Genomic DNA, 21,617 nt, shown 5'->3' on the forward strand with positions numbered 1-21,617 from the left:
TTTTAGATTTTGATTTCAGAACTTGTGAACAATATAGTCATGTGTGTTATCTCAAGTTTATTCTGAATTTTGAACTGATAAAAGGATAAACCTTTGACAAATTCTAAATTTGATGAAATATACCCTCTTTCCACCACGAACTCCAAATTCTTAACCACAGAGATAACCACACTTGATAATTTTTCTTGGATCCTTCTAGAATATATATATATTATGTATGTTGTTGTCATTTCAACAATCTTCACAGCATCTTCACCAGGACTAGATTCCTTCTCAAGGAACCACTCTCTTTGCTTATCCAGAAAAAGTAACTCTTTATCCATTGAAGTTTTGTCAAGAGACTGCAGCAATTCAGTCACATTGTCAGGCTCCTCTTCTAGTTCTAGTTATCTTGCTGTTTCCACCACATTTGCAGTTATTTCCTCACTGAATCCTTGAATCCTTCAAAGTCATCCATGGGGCTCGGGGTCAGCTTCTTCCAAACTCCTGTTATTGTTGCTATTTTGAACTCTTCCCCTGAATCATGAATGTTCTTGAATGGTGAATTCTTTCCAGAAGGTTTTAAAGTTTCTTTGTCTAGATCAATCAGAGGAATTGCTATCTATGACAGCTACAGAGGCCATTATAGGGTTAATAATTGGCCTTATTCCAATATTATTGTATCTCAGGGAATAGGGAGGCCTGAGGAGAGGGAGAGAGAATGGCTGGCTGGTGGAGCAGTTAGATTGCATATAACATTTATTAAGTTTGCTGTCTTATATGGGTGCAGTTTGTAGAGCCCCAAAACAATGATAATAGTAACAACAAAAATCACTGATCACAGAACACCATTACAAAAATATTAATAAGAACTTTGAAACATTGCAAAGATTACCAAAATTTGACACAGAGACACAACATGAGCAAATGCTCTTTAAAAAATGGTGCCAAAAGACTTGCTTGATGCAGGGTCGCTACTATACTGTATTGTAAAAAATACAATATCTGTGAAGCACAATAAAATGAGGTATGTCTATTTGCCCTGTATGTAGGGTACTCAGAAGGAGTTGCTGGATCAAAGGGTGTGTGTGTTTACAGTCTTGGTGCTGCACAATTTCAGCTGCAGCACACTGTTTTCTGGGTGCCAAGCTCATTTGCTTCCCTCATTATCATTTCTCTTAAATTCTGTTTGACTTTTTATTCTTTTCCATTTCATTTTTGCTTTGTTTTCTTAAGAAAAATCCTCATGTTGCCATGTTTTTCAGAGTGTTCAGTCTCTTTTTGCAGGTTCTAACATGCCTTTGAGTTTTTTGTACGATATGATGATTTATGCACATTATATTGTGAAATGTTTAACACAACATTAGTTAACACACCCATCACTTGACTTATAACCATTTTTGTTCTTGTTATCTTGAGAACATTTAATATCTACTCTCGTAGCAACTTCCAAGTATATAACACAGTATTTTTAACTATAATCATCATGCTGTATATTAGAGCCCCAGAACTTACTCATAACTGGAAGTTTGTACCCTTTGACCGTCTTCACCCACTTCCCCCATCAATTTACTCTGTTTCAATGTGTTTAGATTTTTTGGATTCTACATTTAAATGAGATCATAGAGCATTTGCCTTTTTCTGTCTGACTTATTTTACTTAGCATAATGCTCTCAAGTTTCATCAATGTTGTTGCAAATGTCAGAATTTTCTTCCTTTTTTAATTGCGTGTGTGTGTGTATGCATTTTCTTTATCCACTTATCCAATTATGGACATTTAGATTGTTTCCATATCTTGGCCATTGTAAATAATGCTGCAGCGAAATGGGGTATACAGACATCTGTACCAGATAGTGATTTTATTTTCTTCAGATAAATACGCAGAAGTGGTGTTGTTAGATCATATGGTAGTTCTATTCTTAATTTTTTTGAGGAACCTCCATACTACTTTCCATAGTGACTGCACCAATTTACATTCCCATCAACAATACACAAGAGTTCCTTTTTCTCCACATTCTTGCCAATACTTGTTATCTCTTGTCTTCTTAATAAAGCAATTTTGAAAGGTATGAGGTGATATCTCACTGTGGTTCTGATGTGCATTTCCCTGATGATAAGTTGAGTACCTTACCTTTTCATGTATTCATCATCTGTTTGTATTCTTTGGAAAAAATGTCTGTTCATATCCTTTGCTCATTTTAAAATCTGATTATTTTAAGCTGCCTTTTCATTCTGTTGATTGTTTCTTTTGATGTATAGAAACTTTTTGTTTGATGTAGTCCCAATTGTTGATTTCTGCTTTTGTTTCTTGTGCTTTTAGTGTTATATCAAAAAAAAAAAATTGCCAAGACCAATGTCGAGGAGATTTTTCCATATGTTTGTTTGTGTGTGTGTGTGTGTGTGTGTGTGTGTGTGTGTGTGTGTGTGTGTGTGTTTTCAGGAGTTTTATAGTTTCATGTCTTAACGTTTAAATCTTTAATCCAGTTTGAGTTAATTTTGTAAGTGACCTGAGGTAGGGGTCCTATTTCTTTCTTTTGCATGTGAATATCCAGTTTTTCCAACACCATTTATTGAAAAGACTGTCATTGCCCCATTGAGTACTCTTGGCTCCCTTGTCCAATATAAGTTAAATGTATTTGCGTGGGTTTATGTCTGGGCTTCCTTTTCTGTTCCATTGATCTACATATCTGTGTTTGTGACCATATCATACTGTTTTGATTATGATAGTTCTATAGTATATTTTGAAATCAGGGAGCATGATACCTCCAGCTTTGTTCTTTTCTGAAGATGGCTTTGATTATTTGGGATCTTGTGTGGTTCTATACAAATTTGGGGATTATTTGTTCTAGTTCTGTGAAAAATGCCATTGGAATTTTGATAGAGGTTGCAATGTATCTGGAGATTGCTTTATGCAAATATTAACATTTAACAATATTCTTACAATCCATGAGCATAATTTTTCATTTATTTGTGCTGTTCTCAATTTCTTTCATTAACTTCTTATACTTTTCAGAATACAGGTCTTTCGCCTCCTTGGTTAAATTTATTTTTAAGTATTTTATTCTTTTTTATGCAACTGTAAATGTAATTGTTTTCTTAATTTATCTTTCTGATAGTTAATTATTGATTCCCTATTACTCCAAGGAAAATAGTTTGGCAGATACTATTCCGAGTAAATCTAAAGTCATGATATATTAGAGTATTTCCATTTTCTTTAAACAATAGAATCAAAGCTTAAGAAGAATATTTTTTTTACACAGTTATTTTTAAATTTTAAATCCCACCATAATATAATATAGAAGACATACATTTACATTTCAGATTTTTACTACCTGGTACACTAAATACTGGCTAAGTTGTTCCTACCTTGTAGTAGTTTTCATCAGCACGAAGTGCTTTGGAAAGTCCAAAATCACTGATCTTGGCATAATGTTGAGTAACCAGCAATACATTTCTTGCAGCAAGATCTCTGTGCACAAAATTGCACTCCTCCAAATATTTCATTCCCATAGAAACCTGATGAACCAGTTCTATAATGTTCTTATCCTTGACATGCCTGAAAGTCACAAGTTTGTCATTAATGATAGTGGATAGTAGTTCATTTCAGAACAACCAACCGTGCTCCTCACACAGAAAATAAATCTATTCATTTCTTATTCTTCTTAAGCAAGAGCCATGAGTGGTGACAAATTTCCCCGTTAACCGATAACTGTTCAAAACTGATCATCATTCTTCTGGTGGTCAACTGGTACAATTTTCAAGGCATGCTTTAAATGATATGAAAAGCAGTTTAATGGGGTGATCAGACCTGGCTCATTGAGAGCCAGGCTTCAGTTGGAATCCTTATTCCAATATTGTATAGGTAACAAAACCAACCCTGACTCTCAATTTCTTACCTATGCAGAGGGGCAACAACATCTCTCTCCTATGGAGATTAATGACACAATCTAAGTAAGGTACAAATATAATGTAGCAAATGAGTCGAAGTAAAGTGCTTATTCTTATGAGTTATTCCACACAAGTTCTTCTATCTCAAAAATGGCTTTAGAAGAGAACAGCATGATTACTCCATCCATGGTCGTAATCAAGTAGTAGCAACAGATATTTTCAGAAGTAATTATTCAAGGAATGTAGAGGTCAGCCAGACATGCAAGTCATCACTGTTATCCCTTATAAAGTGTATATCAAATATTTCTTGTAAAATAGCACATTTTTCTCCATGTGGGGAGGTTGACTGATAAGATATTCTAAAGCTGATTCTACCACTGGGCCAATACAGAGTGAACAAAGGAAAATAAAACCAGATTGTTGGATTAGAGTTTTTCTTTGCTAAAAGAAGCTAAAAGAATATTTCATCCAAAGACTACAGCTCTCTTTCTCTCTTCCCTCCTCTCTTAAGGTGTGGACCGACACTGCAACAACATGGGAGGAGAGAAGCTTCTTGTAGAAATCAGGCTACTATGTGCATCGGCGGGTGGGCCCTGCCCCTCACAGCATAAACTTCTGGGGCACCTAAAGATACCTGTTCTGCTGTAAATATTTATTGAGTGGACCAAGTTCCGCCATCTCCATAACCAGCATCCAGGACTCGGCTTCACAAATCCCAATCATGCGCACAATGTAAGGGTTGTCCAGTTGCTGCATGACGTTAGCTTCTGCTAACAGCTCATCTTTAAGGGCCGGGTCATTGGCCTCATTTTTCAGGATTTTCACAGCTACTGTTTTCACACCTCTGCAAAGAAGTCGTAAAACATAAGAAACTTTTCAAAGTGGCTAACCTCTAGATAATACTCTGCTACGAAGTACGATTCCTACACTAGAAATGATGTTATGCAAATAACTGCAACAGATTGAAATTACATCTTAAGAAGCCATGCTATAAGTGACTAGTAATGGGGGATGGTGCAGAAGAATGCCCCAACTAAGGAGAAAGCCGAAATATGAGAAAATATTTACATAATTTTCATAGAAAACCTTACAAACTATGACAAACATGAATTTCTATAACATATTGAGATTTGCCATCTCAGATTATGTGTAACATATGTAAATACAACATTCCTTTAGTATATGTTAAATATGAATTTCTGGATGCAGAAATAAAAAGCATACACTGTTAAAGCTCATAGTTTACAAAACATTTAAACAGGTTTATTTTAAGTGTGCCTCAACAAGTTTGTGAAAAAATAATTATTTTTTTATTTTCTAATAAAAACATCATATAGGTCATGTTTGAACTCTTGAAAATAGTCTTATATAATAGAGCTTAAATAAATGAACAAAACTTAACTATGTGTGATTTGAAAAACTGCATCTCTCTGTGAATACAATTCCCACAAATGTGGGAAATATACCTCTTTTGTTGAATTCCAAAATGGGAGAATAAAACCAGAACTAGCCAATAAAACAGGTAAAATAAGAGAATAGCAGAGTAAGTCTGACATACATTCAGAAAAGCACAGACAACTTCAGAGTAGAACTCAATGAATGTTTACACACTAGACACATGCTGTAGCTTCTACACAGATGGAGGCAAAGAACACCACCAGCACCCCAAGAGTCCCCCTCATCCTTTTCCTGAGATCATGGAAAAATACTATCCTATGCTATCTCTAGACAGTTTATTGTTTTACCTTCACATTTTAGTCTATCATCCATCTGGACTGGTTTTGTGTATGGTATGAGGTAGGGGTCAAAATTAACAAGCAAAAAAATTCTTGATTCTTCCCAATGTTTCAGGAAGAAATAATACCTACAGCCTTTTCCAGGAAAGAAAAGAGGAAGGAAACTTCCCAACCCATTTTATGAGGCCAACATTACCCTGATGCCAAAACAGACAAAGAAATTACAAGAAAATAATTTCATGAACATAGATGCAAAAATTCTAACAGAAGTATTGTAAATTCAGTTAATTATAAAAAGGATATTATTAATATATAATTCGTGAACAAGAAAGGTTTATTCCAGGAATGCGAGGTGGGTTTAATATTTGAAAATCAATCAGTGCAACACCACATGAACACAATAAAGGAGGAAAACCAAATGTTTTTCCCAGCAGAGGAAAAAGAAATTCAAAAAAATATATAATACAGATTCATGATTAAAAACAAATTTCTCAGAAAAGTAAGAATAGAAGGAAACTTTTTAATTCTGATAAAGAGCAGCTACAAATATAATAGTGAAACACTGAAAATCTTTTCCTGAAATCAGGAATGAGCAATGAGGCAACTGCTACTTTTATTCTACATTGAGCCACAGTTCCTGGGTAATAAAAAAAGGCAAGAAGGAAATATAAAAAGTATAAGGATTAGATAGAATAAAATAAAACTGACATTATTCATAGATGACACATTTCTGGGTCAAAGACTACACAGATAAGGTACTCAAATAATAAATGAAAAATAATGGATGAATTCAGCAAGGTTGCTAGGTATCGGTCAATAGGCAAAACCAGTTATATTTCCACATTCAACTAACACTAGAGATTAGCAAATTAAATTTTAAAAATTATAGGATACATATTAATTTCAAAAGTACTAAATATCTACAAATGAAGCCAACAAAAAAAGTTGTGCAAGACCTCTAAATAGAAAACTAGACAGCTCTGCTGAGAGAAACCTGAGAGAAGTTAGAAATGACTCAAGTAAATGGAGGGATGGGTCATGTTTATTGACTGAAAGACTTAACATTGCAAAGACCTCACTGTGCTCCAAAATGATCTATAGGGTCTCTTCTCTCCCTAAACCCTCTAGTTGAAATTATGTATCTATAATCATGTCTATGTTGATTTACATATATAATTAAAAAAAGAAATTTAAGTATCACAAACTAGTTGTGGAAACGTATACCTTAACACAGGATAATTTAAATGTATTTTACAAAATGACTGTGGTATATATACATATATTTTAAAATAAGCACATTATTAAATTTTATATATACACTTATACACACACAGATATACACACATAGAGAGAAGGGGCAGGATTGAAAGCAAGAGTTTCTGTATATACTTGTATCTATATTCCTGAACTGTATAAATTACTTACTCAAGAAAAAAATTTTAAATTCCTTAAATTTAAAATAGCATTGAATAACAAAACTAATTTTATTCACATCGGTGACATACTAATTCAAACATACATATTCAAAGGGAGGATTTGTTTCAAAGAAATTTAGAAACCACTATTTTTACTGAACATTCTATGTGGGTTAACTTCTAAAGACCAAATGAAGTACAAAGAGATTTTAGTCATTTAGCAGTCGTAATTATTGTGTAATAACTACTATTTGTAGCTTAGCAGTTCTAATTGTTGTATAATATGTATTGCTACAATATAAAATTATAGGATAAAGCAAGTAAATAATTAATGTAATAATATTTGGAATTAGGGACTTTCTAGAAAAGAGAAATGAGACATTTTTGAAAAATAAAAGAAAATAGTGAAAACATGCTAAAGTGAGTTAACAGTAGTGGTATTTGGGTAGTAACAATCTGACATTTTTATATTCTTATGTTTTGCTTCCTTCTGTTTTCTAAAGGATACATGTACTATGTCTAAAATAATATATATAATTACTATACACATAATAAATATACATAATGGATGCTTTTATGGTAATTATACCACAAATGAAGAAAAATTATATTGTTAATAAAAAAGATTTAGCTATGGTGCGTTACATTTTGTGTTTGGGATGCAATCAACATAATATATGCATATGTATTAGTTTCTAGCATATAAGTTCACATGAGAATGAGTGTAGTATGACAGTGCAAAGCTTTGACTTACTTTTTCATCTGGTAGGAGCCCTTCTTCACAGTTCCAAAGTTACCAGAGCCCAGTTCCTTGTCCTCCAGGGTTAACAGCTGCCGGTCCAGGTAGACCTCCTTGGGCCTGATCTCCTCGGGGTCTGCATAGGGGCTTTCGTACACTTCTGTGTCCATGGGCAAGGCTTCTCTCTGGGCATCTACAATGAAGTCAAGAAACACGCAACCCCAGGGCTAGATCCCTTGTGAAAATCCCACTCCTACCTCCTGTGGTCACAGCTTGCCTTTCAAGACCTTGGTCATTTTGGATAGTTTTAGTGCCAGTGAGTACCCAAGGCACAGTCTTGCCCAGCTCATAGAGGGGCAGTAAAAAGCCCCTCACTCCATTGAACTGGACCCCCATTCTTGCGTTAATATTTATCAAGAAAGGGTCTTTCATGCCAGAGGCAAAGATAGCTGGGGCCCTCCTCATGGGCCATGGTGGCTTTAACTATGTCCGAAAATTCTGATCTTCCTTCTATTGAGAGGTACAATCTATGTCACCTCCCTTTGGTGGCTTTTGTAACTGTGTCAACTAATAAAGTGTATCAAGAGTGATGTTTGTGATATAATCAGAAGAGGTTATACAGGGCTCATTTGTTGGAAACTTGGTTCTTGAAGCTCTGGACACCATGCAAGGTGTCCAACTGCCCTGACATCTTTTATACTGTAAGACGGTCCAAGCCCAGGTGGAGAGACCAATCAGAGAGTTCCCCAAGACTAAACGAAGACAAGGAGATGCTGGCCAGCCCCTAGAGCTCCAGCCTCACAACACCCTCCTCCCTGCTGGCCCAGATCCAGATCTAATCTTACTAAGAGAGGCCCTGAGCCACAACCACCCAACTGAGCCTTGCCCAAATTCCTGACCTGCACTGGATAATTGAATGAAAGAAAATTAAATGACTGCTGTCATTTTAAGCTTCTGTTTTGGGTGGTTTTTGTAGCAATAAAAAGACCAAGTTCACCAACAAAAATGATCTGGGGTCACCTGCAGAACCCAAGAAGGTCATCTGGAGGCCCCATTTCTGATAGCTAGTAGAGGGCTACTGACTTCATTGAGGGGTGGCATCCTGAGTTGCATCCTCTTGTGGCTTCACACAATCACCACAATTCCCTAAACATGTCTACAATTCCAATAGCTCAGACATCCCTTCAGGTTCTACCAGCCACACCTTATTGCACCTTCTGCTGAAACATATTAGTTTCAAATATCTTTCCAAGAGCACGATCTTCTCAGAAATGTGAACATTGAGTAGTATCAATATTGAAAAAGAAGAGAAGTTCTGAAGAAACAGCATTGAAAAACATTTTCAGTGTGGCCAGTTCATTGTGAGGGAGCCTGTACAGACCAATTCATCTAGTTGTGAATGTCCGGCGACTAAAAGGGCATCTCTCACCTCTTCCTGAGGTCCAGAGTCCTCCGTCTGACTCATAGGGATTAAACGTCACAGAGCTGTCTAGCCGGTTATCTTGAGATGAGGGGGTCTGAAGCACACAAATAATATGTCACTTTTCTTCACTGATACACTGCTGAGTTGATCTGCGTAATTATTTTTATTTCCAAACAATCACATTTTAACTTATGCAGAGAAGACAAAGGGAGAATTAGGAAGAGAGACATGAAAAAAGATGGCTTATCTCATTCTTCGGGCAACTGCTTGGATCCTGTGAGTGCTAAATACAGTTTATGTTCCCACAACTCAAGGTGCCTGTAAGGGTCTCAGAGGCTTTGTTTGGTAGATTCTCTCCCTGCTTAGAAGCCTTTCAAATCCTATCTGCGCCTCCCAAAAGATGCTGCGGATTTTCATGATCCCCTTGGATTCCTATTCTTCCATTACTCTTTCTCTTCAATTTTATGCTATATGGAAATTATTTAAAAACAAACATTAAATATCCACCAGCTGTTTCCACTCACTCCTCAACTCCTAAGTGTCTATGCAGACCTTACCTGAGGAAGGTATTCTTCCTTATACTGGGAGCAGGTAATTGAAGCACACAGCAGCAAAGTAGCAAAGTTTTGCTGGCCATTATTACTGGCAACCTCCACTATTATCTATTTGATTTACATTAATTTGCATCACAAAATGGAGGGGGGAATCTACTCCTTATATTCCTATAACCTTTCCTTTTTGTAAGTCTCTCTCTCATCTTTCTGACCCACACTTAGCCCCAGTGTAAAATGAGGGTATTGCTACTAAATTTGGTTCATGGAAAAACCACAATTGGATCTTTTTTTTTTTTTTTTTTTGGTGTGAGTTGAGTAGAAATTTTATACATCCATTTATCTTATCAGTGCCCAAGCACTGGCCATGAAGAAATGAGATACTCCCAGATTTTGGAGAAATTTAAGGAAACAGACATTAAGCTTAATTGTACACAGTCACTTATCTTCCAGCACACACTGAATATCCTTGTCTGTCTTCCTGATCTCACAGTCCCAGGAACCAAAAGTACAATGAAGTCACAATATGCCACAGCTGCCACTTGGCCGGGCCACTTGTCTCCAAAACCTTGACTTCCTTCTTTATGCTGTCTACTGAGAGCTACAGAGCTAGCACCTAAAGTGACAAAGGCCCATCTGACATGGCTAAAGGACACCTGTTCTTATGTGTCAATGGGATATCACCAGATCCATTTTCTCATGACTACTTCGCATTCTTACCAAACTGTTTAATAAAAGTAGCTATGACATATCAGGAATGAAAATAAAATCTAAGTTCTAGGGGGCATAGTAATTCATTTACTGCATTGGAGCTTTGTCACACTCACTGTTGGTGTTCAATAAAAATGTGTCAAACACGTGATGAATGAATGAATGAATGAAGAAACTTCTTAAGCTGGGAGATGTGAAATGTAAATTAATATGATTTAAAAATGAGTTCTAGTAAGTCTTTATATTAATTGAAGGAAATAGGTGAGGGCAATTCCAAATGACAATCTATGTCTTTTAGAAATTTTCATATGATTAAAGGACTATTGGATGTGCTGTGAGTTCATGTCTCAATTACAACATAATTGCCCTGTCTCAGCAGAACTGTCCTAGGAAAAGCTTGGTAATTCATAAATCTTTCCATCCTCCCCTCTGCTCAGTTCTCTCCTGAAATTGAACTCCAAGATGTAAATAGTTTTCGAATTAAAAAAAAAAGTCTTTTTTACGTTTACATTTCTATCATTTCAACTTCTCTGATTTTCCTTGCAGGTAGGAAAGTTCTGAGATCCAAAGAAATACTTCGAGACACAAGGAACATCCATCACAGACACAGAGAGGCACGAGTATCTATTCTCTTGACCTTAAGCTCTCCTGCCCTCTGCCCACTTAAGACCATATCTTGGGGCTGCAGCCTCTCCACTCTCATAGAATGGTCTCCCGAGCAGGAGGACTTCATAAAAGCTGTTGTTATATTAAAGCCAGAATGCAATTACCTGACATATGAATCCTTTGGGGAAGAATTTTAAAACAGAGGTGGGGGTGTAAAAAATACTGAAAAGGATACCAGGGCATCAAGAGTAAGTCAGAATGAGTAGTGATGGACAAAGCAAACTTAAAGGCGTGGACAGAGTAATGAGTACTCTGGTTAGCAGTATGGTGTTCACCCTCATTCTGGGGACTGTGGATAAGGAAGAAAACAGGTTAAAGATCCCCTCTGGAAGGTGGGGCTCCATGTTTTCAGCTAAGGTGGCTCAGGGCTCATTTCAAGGCTGTCTGCAGACAACCGTGCAAGTACAGCCTTCAGAGCCCGGCCAAGCCTCACCCTGCCCTCAATAACCATGTCAGCTCTCTGCCTGGACTCCTCACTCACTCTCCTGCACTGGGACAGAGAATGGCACTACACTCAGGAGAACGTTCTTGGAAGAAATGAGAGGTTTTCCGCTGTGTCAGTTAAAAGTGCAGTGATGGCTTATGATGAAGATGAAGAAACAAAAAGCAAGGTTCATCTTTCCCAAAGTACTTGGTGAATACGTCATTTAGTAGAACAGCAACAACAACAAAAACCTTCTGGAATAGAATGCTTGGTAGAAAAGAAGAATTTGAGGGCATTGTAAAGAATGAGCTTGAAGGCATACAGTTAATTATAAAAATATTGATTAGTATTTAAAATTTAATGGTTTTAATTTAATGAAAAGCATATTGTTGGTTCACTATGCACTTGTCATTAATCTTCTTGCTTCGTATTTAATGATTTATTCTGCTCTAATCAATAGTATCACCTTTTCTGCTTAGAGAACAAGGTATAAATGAATGTCAGCAATTGCTTTTTTCCCTCATTTTTGCTACTTACAACAGAAGGCAAATCTGTAAGTCACCACTAGATGACACTAACTACCTTAGCTTTCTACCCTCCAAAGAGCAGTTAGTAATATTTAAGTTTTATAAATTCTGGTAAAAACAGATCACTCTACAACAATAAAATAAAAATTAAGTTAGGTAATAAGTTATAATCCCTGATCTCTTAATTTCCAGGATTAACTTCAAGTAGAAAATGTATTTGACAAATTTTCTTTGAGTGCTTACATTTAAGAAGTAAGGATTTGGAAGTGAACAAAAGAGAAAAAAATATGCATCTCTTATGGAGCTGCCGGGTTAATTCAGAGTTTCCTGATGTGGGAATATTGCTCGTTTCCATTTCTAGACCTTAATTTTTAGATTTCTTGAAAGACATTTTCAAATTAGGCAACAGCAGTAATAAAGATGAGGACACACTTGTCACAACCACAGTGACAAAAAAAAAGCCGTTAGGTTTCACTGACCACTGACTGCCATAAACCAACATGATTCTGGCCTCTGATGAAGACTGTGGTCCTATGGGGGAATAAGTCCTCACAGCTAAGGGAAGACCTTCCTTGGCCAAGACATGGGGTACTATTATGTTTCTTGCAGATCCATGAAAATAAACACTTGACCTTCATGATTAATCTTCACTCACCTTATAAGTTAAGACCTTAAATCTGGCCCTTATGATATAGAAACACATTTTTGCAAGGGTCTGGCCCACTGCTTTGGCATTATCAAACAAGTATGACTTGAGAGCTTCATTTTCTTTTTTTCTCTCCCAGCTGAACCCTAGTGAATGGTATAGTAAATATGTCTTAAAATATTTCAATCATCAATGTATGTGATGGAATGAAACATAAAAAATAGGTTTCAATTTGGAATTCTGGAACACATTTCCATAAATAAGACAAATGTGAAAGCTATGTCTCAGAGAATGTGCCTCTGAGTCTTTAAGGATGCTGTCCACACTGGCAGTTTTCCTTAACAGAAAGATAAGTGTATGTACTTAAAGTAACAAAGAAAAATATTCCAGTACTAATAACAGGAGGGATTTTATTCATTTAAGGGCTACCAGTCCATAAAGTAAGTGTATGGTGGGGGGCAGAGAGAAGGTGAATCACACTTGTATTCTTTAGTTGAATTTAGTTATATTTTTAAGTACTGAAATGTTACCAATCTCTAAAGAAAAGTTTAAAATACACCTGCCATTAAGTATTATGAAATTTTAAATTATCTGATTAATAAACTTCAAATCAAAACACTTTTCATTAACTACCTATATGCTAGCTTTAATTCAAGTTCTAACATGTATTTTTATGCTTGAATTATTAAACACTATTCATATTAATCAAATTAACAAATGTCAGAAAGTCAGAACCAAAAGCTAGAGAGATGAAATATTTGACATAATTCCCACAAGTCTTTTATCATACTGGTTAAATAATGGAAAATTCTCACTTCTACTGGTGAAAATATAAATATTAGTTTTCCTAAAATACTTCTGATGAGCAATTAAAATATCTTTAATCCATAGCTTGAATCACATGGTAATCTTATTGATTTTTTTGGCACCTGTGCAAATTCCATGCATACTTAAAAGTTATTATAAATTTAAATCAACAGCCTTTTTTTTGGCCAGAAAAGCATTTTCATAGTATTAATCAGATTAATTACTTTCTAATATTTAATTCTCTTTTAAAAATTGATTAAATAATTTTAATAGGTGAAAATTTAAAAAGGCATAACAGGGTTTACAATGAAAAGGTCTCTTTGACAACCCTTTTTTCTAGTCTCAAGGCAACAAGTGTTACCAGTATTTTCTGTATTCTTCCAGAATATTTTATATTATATTGACATATATATATATATAGATATGTGCATGACTTTGTTGTTTGCAATTAACATTGTATTTTGGAAACAACTCTGGATCTCAGCTACCTCCCATAGTATGAATTTTATTGTAAATGATTCCATTTATTTCTCATTGATAGACTTCGCCAACAATACAGTGTTGGAACAAATATCCTCATATATACATGATTACATATAAATGCAAAAATAACTGTATGATAAATATTTAGAAACAAAGTTGCAATTAAGAAGTTACATGTGCTTTTAATGTATAGCCATGCCACCCTGAATGTGCCAGATCCTGTCTGATCTCAGAAGCTAAGCAGGATCGGCCCTGGTTAGTACTTGAATGGGAGGCCACCTAAGAACACCAAGTGCTGTAGGTGTTAAAAAAAAAAAAAAGAAATTATATGTGCTCTTAATTTAGATGGATGTGTAAAACTGCTTCTCAGAGAAAAGTGTGAAAGTGTTTATTTACCACACGCTTACTGCACATTGTGTCACTAAGCTTTCTTATTCGAATCAGTTTCACAGGTGGACATAACAGAGCACCATAATTTTAACTTGCATTTCTCTTATAATAAAATAGAACAGCTTTTCCAATGTTTAAGAGCTATTTTTATTTGCTTTACTATAAACTACCTGATGTTCTCTGCCTAATAGCCTGTTAGTTAAATGTTTTTAATCAATTTATAGAATCTCTTTACATATTAAAGATATTAAAGTTATATTTGTATCATCATTACTACTACTTATTCCAAGTTTATTATTTCTTTTTACATGACGTTATGATTCTTACCCATATGTATATTTCTTTACTCTTATGTAAATATCAATAAGGCAGGTAGACTTATTGATATTTTCTTCGACTTTCTTTAGACATGTTCTCTTTTAGTATAAAGATCTACTAAAAATTATTTTCTGGAGTTTTCTTTAATCAGTGTGAGTGGCCTGAGCTGCTTTCAGCCTGCCTGGGACAATGATGGGGGTGAGAGTAGGGCTTATCTCCTCACAACACTGGGCTGATGTCAATCTGGTTAGCCTGAACTATAGCCCTCCGTTATCGAATCAAACCATGATTTTGGGACTGTTGAGGAGAGATTTTTGCAGATGTAATTAAAATTCCTAATTAGTTGATTTAAATTGGAGAGATTATCCTAGGTGGGCCTGGCTTAATCAGTCAAGAGTCCTAGAAGAGAGTTGAGGCTTTCACAAGAGAGAAAAAAGTATGTGTGTGTGGGGTGGGGGGTAGACAAGTGAGCCCTGGCTGTAGGTGATGGCTTCAGTTGTGCTTGAGAGGTTTCATCCTCATTCTCTCTTCCTGTTGGCCTGCCCTACAGACATCAGACTTGCTTAGTCGGCTCCTAAATTGTGTAAGGCAAGTCCTTGTGTTAAATTTATACGTGTGTGGGGGTGCACCTGTATATAGACGTGTGTAGGCATAAATATGTATGTGCATGTGTGCTTTATGTATGTACCTATATGTGGGGGATATGTACATTTTATACATAAATTTCCAACTGGTCATACTCTCCTGGTTGAACTCTGAATGATATACCTAGAAACCACGGAATTAAGATAAATGTAGAATGCTGTGTCTACGTTTATAGTGAAACGGCTCATCTCTGGGACTGTGCCTGTATTGGGGGGGCTGTGTATTGGCACATAGGCTTGGCTTTGGGCCATCATAAAGAGATTGATAAATAAATAGGTGGTGGGAAACAGGGGTGTGGTTCACATCCACAGGGGTCTTCTCTATGGCTGCCAAGCTGACCCTGTGAGTAGGGGAGAGGTCAAGGAAGCTGAGAAGGTGAATGAGGGGTACTGGTGATGGGGCAAAAGGTATGCTGTGCATCCTGCCCTGAGTCATTCTATGAAGTTTTGTCTACATAGCTTTTGATTAAGGACTCTAGCATCTTGAGTTCGACTGTCATACCAAGGTGATGAAGTCACTAATTTGAACTGAATTTGTAATCATAACCTTGGAGAGATGGTTTATGATTGAAAAACCCCCTGATTCAAAATATATTTCAGTCGCCTCAGTTGATGGGGCACCATCTGGCCTATTTTCCCTGAGCTACAGTCCTGGGAGGCGCCGTCCTGGCAACTGAGTGGAGCCCTCTCCTAGAAGAAAGGGTGAATGCTGACAGGGGTCCAGAACAAGATGGGCCAGAAGGTGGGAGCTGTGGAGAATTTTGCATTGGATCATGGAGAATGTTGACCTCTTCAAGGCCAAAACCCCAATCACCTACTGGTCCTGGTCTTGAAACAAATACCAAGTTATAGGGCTAACGGGACACCAACATAGAGAATGTATCGCTGTGACAACCTGGCCCCCAACTCCTAACATGCCACCCCCTGGCACTGGCAGCCTTCACTATCTCCCCTAAAAGCGATGTACTATCATAGCTGACATTTCCATGGGCTGATCCACACTGACTGGGAATGTGACATTCAAATAGACAGTTATTCCATTCAGGTTTATCACATAACTTTTCTCCTCAAACATCAGCTTAAACTCACTTCTTTATGGTATACGTTCTATGGTCAACAAGATTGAGAATGTCTTATGTATGTATGACTGCCCATGTGGAAAATTTTTACTAAATAAGATCTCAGGGATTTTAGGCTTTTTTATTTCAGTTTCTTATAAGTACTTTAGGCAATCTTCTTCAGGAGTTGATGCCCAATGATACGTTAAAATGTTTGGGTATACTGAAATACTAACGGATATGAAAATGTAATGGAAAGAATTATTAATAAAAGAGTCAATTTACACTACCAATGATAAAAGCAGAAAGAGGAAAAGAGCAATCCATATATGTAAAAAATATGTATTTTTTGAGGGAGGTGATTCATTATAAATCAAAGTCATTAAAAAAAACTTTTTACTTCTCTCGTAATTCAATAATATAGCAAAATATAAAAATGCTTCAACTTTACTGCCTCATAAACATAAATGGTGTTTCAAATCCTTAAATTCCAACCCATCTTTATACATTCTACATTTAAAGTTCTGTGCTGGAAATTTATAGCCATATGAAGTTATTGAGGCACTTGATATCTATGAAGTAAACAACTTTAAGCTCTCACTAAGCAGTACCCACAAAACCTTCATGTTCCTTCCATCGCCATGCAATTTATATCATCAATTACCATGATACTGCGACATATGATTATGGCAACCCAAAAGTAACGTGGCTCACTTGGAAATGATTTTCTAATAGGAGAATTAGCTCCCACTGATTATGCTAACCAAAATGACATTTAAGTACACACGTTAGGAGAGAGAGCACACGCACAGTGATGGGCTTTGCAGCAAAATGACCAGAACCCACGTGGAAAGCACAGTGTATACCCTGGTGGGCTGCCCATGAGGGCAACACACGGCAAAGAGATTTGAGGCCAGAGCAGCAGGAGGGTCAGGGCAGCACACAGAGGGCAGCCAGCAGGTGGAGCATGGGCACTGAGTGCGGGTCAGTCCTACCACTTAGTCAAGGACAGCAAGCAGGAGACACTTTAGCACCTTTTTGTGGCCAGGCTTTGGGAAGGAGTATGATTTGATTCTTGAGATTATTCCACCCGCTGACCAAGTCTAGAAACCGTAATGGCAAAGAGGAACAGTAAATGTTTCAGAAAACAAATACAGGCTATGGTATATGACATGCTATTTTAATTTGCTTTATAACTATACTGCCGGCCCCTCCAGGTTCTGCTGATGTGATTCACAACAGGCAACATTTGATCATTAGGAATGGCTCAAAGTAAAGCTAAGCATCTGAGCAGAAAGATCTGGAAAATTATTTGGGTAATATTTTCCATGAAAAGCTATAAAATTAGAGCTGTTACATTAAATAGCCTATATTTCATAGAAAATTATTAAGTTGCAAACTCAAGGAAAATCATCCTAAAGAAACTAAAAGTAAATTTGACTGCCCAATTTTATTACTTCTTTAGAGTGCTGGTTCTATGGTGTTTGTGCAAATTCATTGAGTTGGACACTTAGGAGATGCACATTTTTTTCTGTATGTGTCTCATCAGTCAATAAAAAGTTTTTCCAAAATATCTAACTTCTTGAAGCCATTGAGTGATATATGGCTTAATATAAGGCTTGATATTCTTTTAGTTCTCAGTGCTCATCCGTCTTAGAGGAAAATAGATCTATCTTGTGAAACATACATGTTAAAGTAGTTACTAGGCCCATGAGCTACATAAAGGCTAAAATAAAATGACTCCTAAAAGGGCTATATTTTAGATATTGATCCCAAAATTCACTAATATTGTAGCAAATTCCAGGTCTCCCACTCTGGTGACGAGTGCTGTCTCCAGAGAGCCTCCCGGTTTCAGTGTGGGCACAGCTTCTGTGCAGTCGCAAGTCCCCACTGGGGGCAGAAAGGGCATTCTGCTCTCTGTAGATTTTTGTTTTTTAAGGGTTAATAGGCAAAAAGTGAAGTGTAGAGTGCACAGCACACGATGGGAGAATTTTCACACTTCACATTAAAGGAAATTAAGGGTCCACAATGAGGTCCCCCCAAAAAAAGCAGAAAATAATTCATGCTTTGAGTATAAATCTGTGCGTCAGCTCATAACACTGTGGAGAGAGGAAAGGGGGAATTCTCTCTTTAGGAACATCAGGCACATTTTGGGCAAACCGACGTGGAGAAGTGTGGATAGGCCACGTTCTTGCCTCCTATTGGTGTGGAGGGGGCAGCGGGTTCTGGCCAAATGCCCAACTCTGTCTTTCTCTGGGGATCCTCTCCTCTGTGGCCAATAAGCGCTCCTTCCCCAAGTCTTCCTCCGCTAAGCTACTGTCAAACCAGCTCTCCTGGAAAGGGCAAGTCTTCTAGTAACAATGTCTTGGTTGATTTAACCAAAAGAATCGACGTCATTGAGACATTTCATACACCAGACTTGTCAAACAGACCATGCACGCAGTCATGTGCATTGTGTCCACGAGGCCACACGGACAATTCAAGATGGAGCCTAAACAATTTGTTGCCATTTTCCAAATTTGTCAGGAGGCATATTTCTGTTTTACCATTGAGTTTCATGATCATTTTGTATACTTTTGGCAAATGGAGGAAATTTACCTACCAAAGGTTTTAACCTGGCTAGCTTGGAACTGAAAACAGGCTGATTCTAGCTCACATCAGCAATCCCAGTTTATCAAGTATGATAAAAACAACAATTACCACTACTCTGTTAGCCAAAATATGCTTTCATTACACTAATATACAACTGCCTCATCTTTAGTGGCTTTTCTAGTAACACTTACCCCCGGATGGGCACTTGGAAGTTGTGGACGAGGTCTGAAATGAATATTTCCTGATGAGAAAGAGCATGGATGATTACTGCTATATCATTGAAAACCAACCATTTACCTCCTCCCCACTGCAGATCAATCAGTGTGATTGTAAAATACTGATACTTGAAAAAGTAGATACATTTTCTGCATATATTTTTTTATTCTTTCATTCAACTTTATCGCCCATACAATTAGAACGAATTAGTTTTTAAAAGTTAAAGTTATCAGTTATTTTTTGATTAATGATATATATGAAACTGGAGTAATCTGATATTTTTAATGAATCAGTAAAAACAAAGCCTTATCTCACCTGAATTTGCAACAGGCCAAATCTAAAATGAGGCTCATTGTTATCAGATTATTATTATTAGCTAAAAGACTAAGACTCCAAAACCTTAGTGACTCACCAGTCTGCTCGCCAATTTTTTGACATGGAACTGTAAGGACTCTTAACAAGCCATCTGCTTTATAAGAATAATGCTCGACTAGCTGAAAGAAAAGAAAAGAAGAAAGTACAATAAACAACTGAGGCAGGAAATATAATCCTACCTAGAGCCTCTGGCTCCTATTCAAATTTTAAAAGTGATTGAAGGACAACCCTTAACTTCCTGGAGTCATCTGCCTGATCCCCCTCATGCCTTGCTTCTCTTACCCACAGATTCAGGACAGAAGTGCACATGCTGACTTCTCTTTGGGATCCTACTCCACTCTCCGCTCACCCCCGCCCCCTCTGTGTGTGTGTGTCTCTCTCTCTTTCTTTCTAGGAGCAAGCTGCATTTACAGTATTTGCTTATATTCTCTTACTTCTATATGATAGTATAAAAATGAACTCAGCATACTAATATTCACTCAGTCATTCAACAAACATTCTGCTTTACTAGGCCCTGAGAGAGGACAAAGGTAAACTAAAGTGAATGACACAAATTTCCTCAAAGCTTACTTTCTTGGTGGAAAGACAGAAAATAATGAGCAATGTTGTTATCAGTGTTATGGGCACTGACTTTGGAGAGACCAAGTCATTGAGCCCAAAAGCTTCAGAGAGAAGATACCACAGTACAGGTGATGTGGGAGCTGGGACATGGGGAAAGTGACTTTTTGGAGAATGGCCTTATGTTGAAAAGACATGGACATCCTAGACTAATAGATCTCAGAAAACTGTGAATCATGATGTCCAATTTCTACATTAAAAAATAAATTAATGGCAAGTAGATTTATTTATATCTAATCAAAATTATGAAACAAGAAGACAGTCTCGGTATTTCACATTTTCTTTTCTCATACATGTGTTTACTCTAGATAACCTAAAATCTTCCTATCTGATTTCTCTTCGTTGTCTGTTTGTTAGTATTTTTCTAGTACCCAAACTTACCAACTTGAGTGAATGCTTGTTAAATGAATATATTTTACCCTTCAGGTAACAATCTTTTTAAAAAATAATATTAATTATTGTGGTGAGAACACAACATCAGATCTACCCTCTTAACAAATGTTTCAATCTGACCAGCCCTAACATGCTACTGAAACAGACACCAAAGCTCTCCCTATTCTGTTAAGTGCAATAGAATGTTCTCAGACTAAGAGTATGGAGGTCCCCATAACAGATGAGACATGCTATCCACCTTTACAGTGTCATTCAAATATCTCCTTTAATGCTTGTGTTTTCAGACAATCTCTTCCACAAGGGTGGCTGGGCAATGGGCATATTTGTAGGGATTTCCTTCTTGGGCACGGGTCTGCAAACTTTTTCTGTAAAGGGCTAGGTAGCGACATTTTAGGCTTTTTCAGGCCACATGCCATCTCTGTCACATAGTTCTTTATTTATTTCAAACAATCCTTTAAAGTGTCAAAATCACTTTCTTCAAGGACTACACAAAACAGGCTGGGGCCCTAATCAGGTGCATGGGTTTGCTAATTCCATCTCCAAAGTGAATACTAGAGTAGAGCAATTACCAACTCTCAGAAAAATAGCACCAAACTCCTGGGTGGGGGTAGGGCACATTTTTGATGCTGTTTCTTAAACATAGGGGCTAGAAAATATATAATAGGAAGAATTTAATTAGGCTGAATACTATGATATGCTGGAGAAATCAATAAATGGGACAAAGTCTTGGGAAGAAAGTTCCCAACAATTAGAGATGTTTGGCACTACAGTGAGTGCATAGACTCTGAAAGTGAGTGGGCTCAGAGGAGGAAACAGTCACTCAGGAGACGCCGGATGGCTGTGATGGAGCCCAGAGACTTCAAGCTTTTAAATGCACCATAAATGCTTCATATAGGAGCCAAGAGACTTTGATGGGAAATTAAGACTGAAAGGCAGCATTCTCTACTCCTCTCTGATTTGCAGTGGGCTACCTGATGGGCTAATTGCTCTTTCAAATCGATACCATTAAAAAAAAAAA

General features: G+C 36.9%; 1 protein-coding gene and 1 pseudogene across 3 annotated transcripts in view; one reads left to right on the forward strand and one right to left on the reverse strand.

Moving 5' to 3' along the window:
* The window catches only part of SYK (spleen associated tyrosine kinase), a 90,074-nt gene that overhangs the window by 14,026 nt on the left and 54,431 nt on the right, over nt 1-21,617 (reverse strand). For 2 of the 3 annotated variants that reach the window (XM_011372359.2, XM_011372360.2), the window contains exons 5-11: nt 19,626-19,707; nt 19,189-19,238; nt 17,440-17,508; nt 9,187-9,274; nt 7,773-7,950; nt 4,502-4,711; nt 3,346-3,535 (exon numbers count right to left, since the gene is read on the reverse strand). In XM_011372359.2, coding sequence (XP_011370661.1) covers nt 3,346-3,535; nt 4,502-4,711; nt 7,773-7,950; nt 9,187-9,274; nt 17,440-17,508; nt 19,189-19,238; nt 19,626-19,707 — 867 coding nt within the window. The remainder of the gene's footprint in view (nt 1-3,345; nt 3,536-4,501; nt 4,712-7,772; nt 7,951-9,186; nt 9,275-17,439; nt 17,509-19,188; nt 19,239-19,625; nt 19,708-21,617) is intronic. The other variant, XM_011372361.2, reaches the window with a different exon arrangement.
* Nucleotides 14,181-14,299, forward strand: LOC111746929 (annotated as a pseudogene).

This window comes from Pteropus vampyrus, unplaced genomic scaffold, assembly GCF_000151845.1.
Source record: "Pteropus vampyrus isolate Shadow unplaced genomic scaffold, Pvam_2.0 Scaffold205, whole genome shotgun sequence".
In the NCBI taxonomy this organism is placed as follows: domain Eukaryota; kingdom Metazoa; phylum Chordata; class Mammalia; order Chiroptera; family Pteropodidae; genus Pteropus; species Pteropus vampyrus.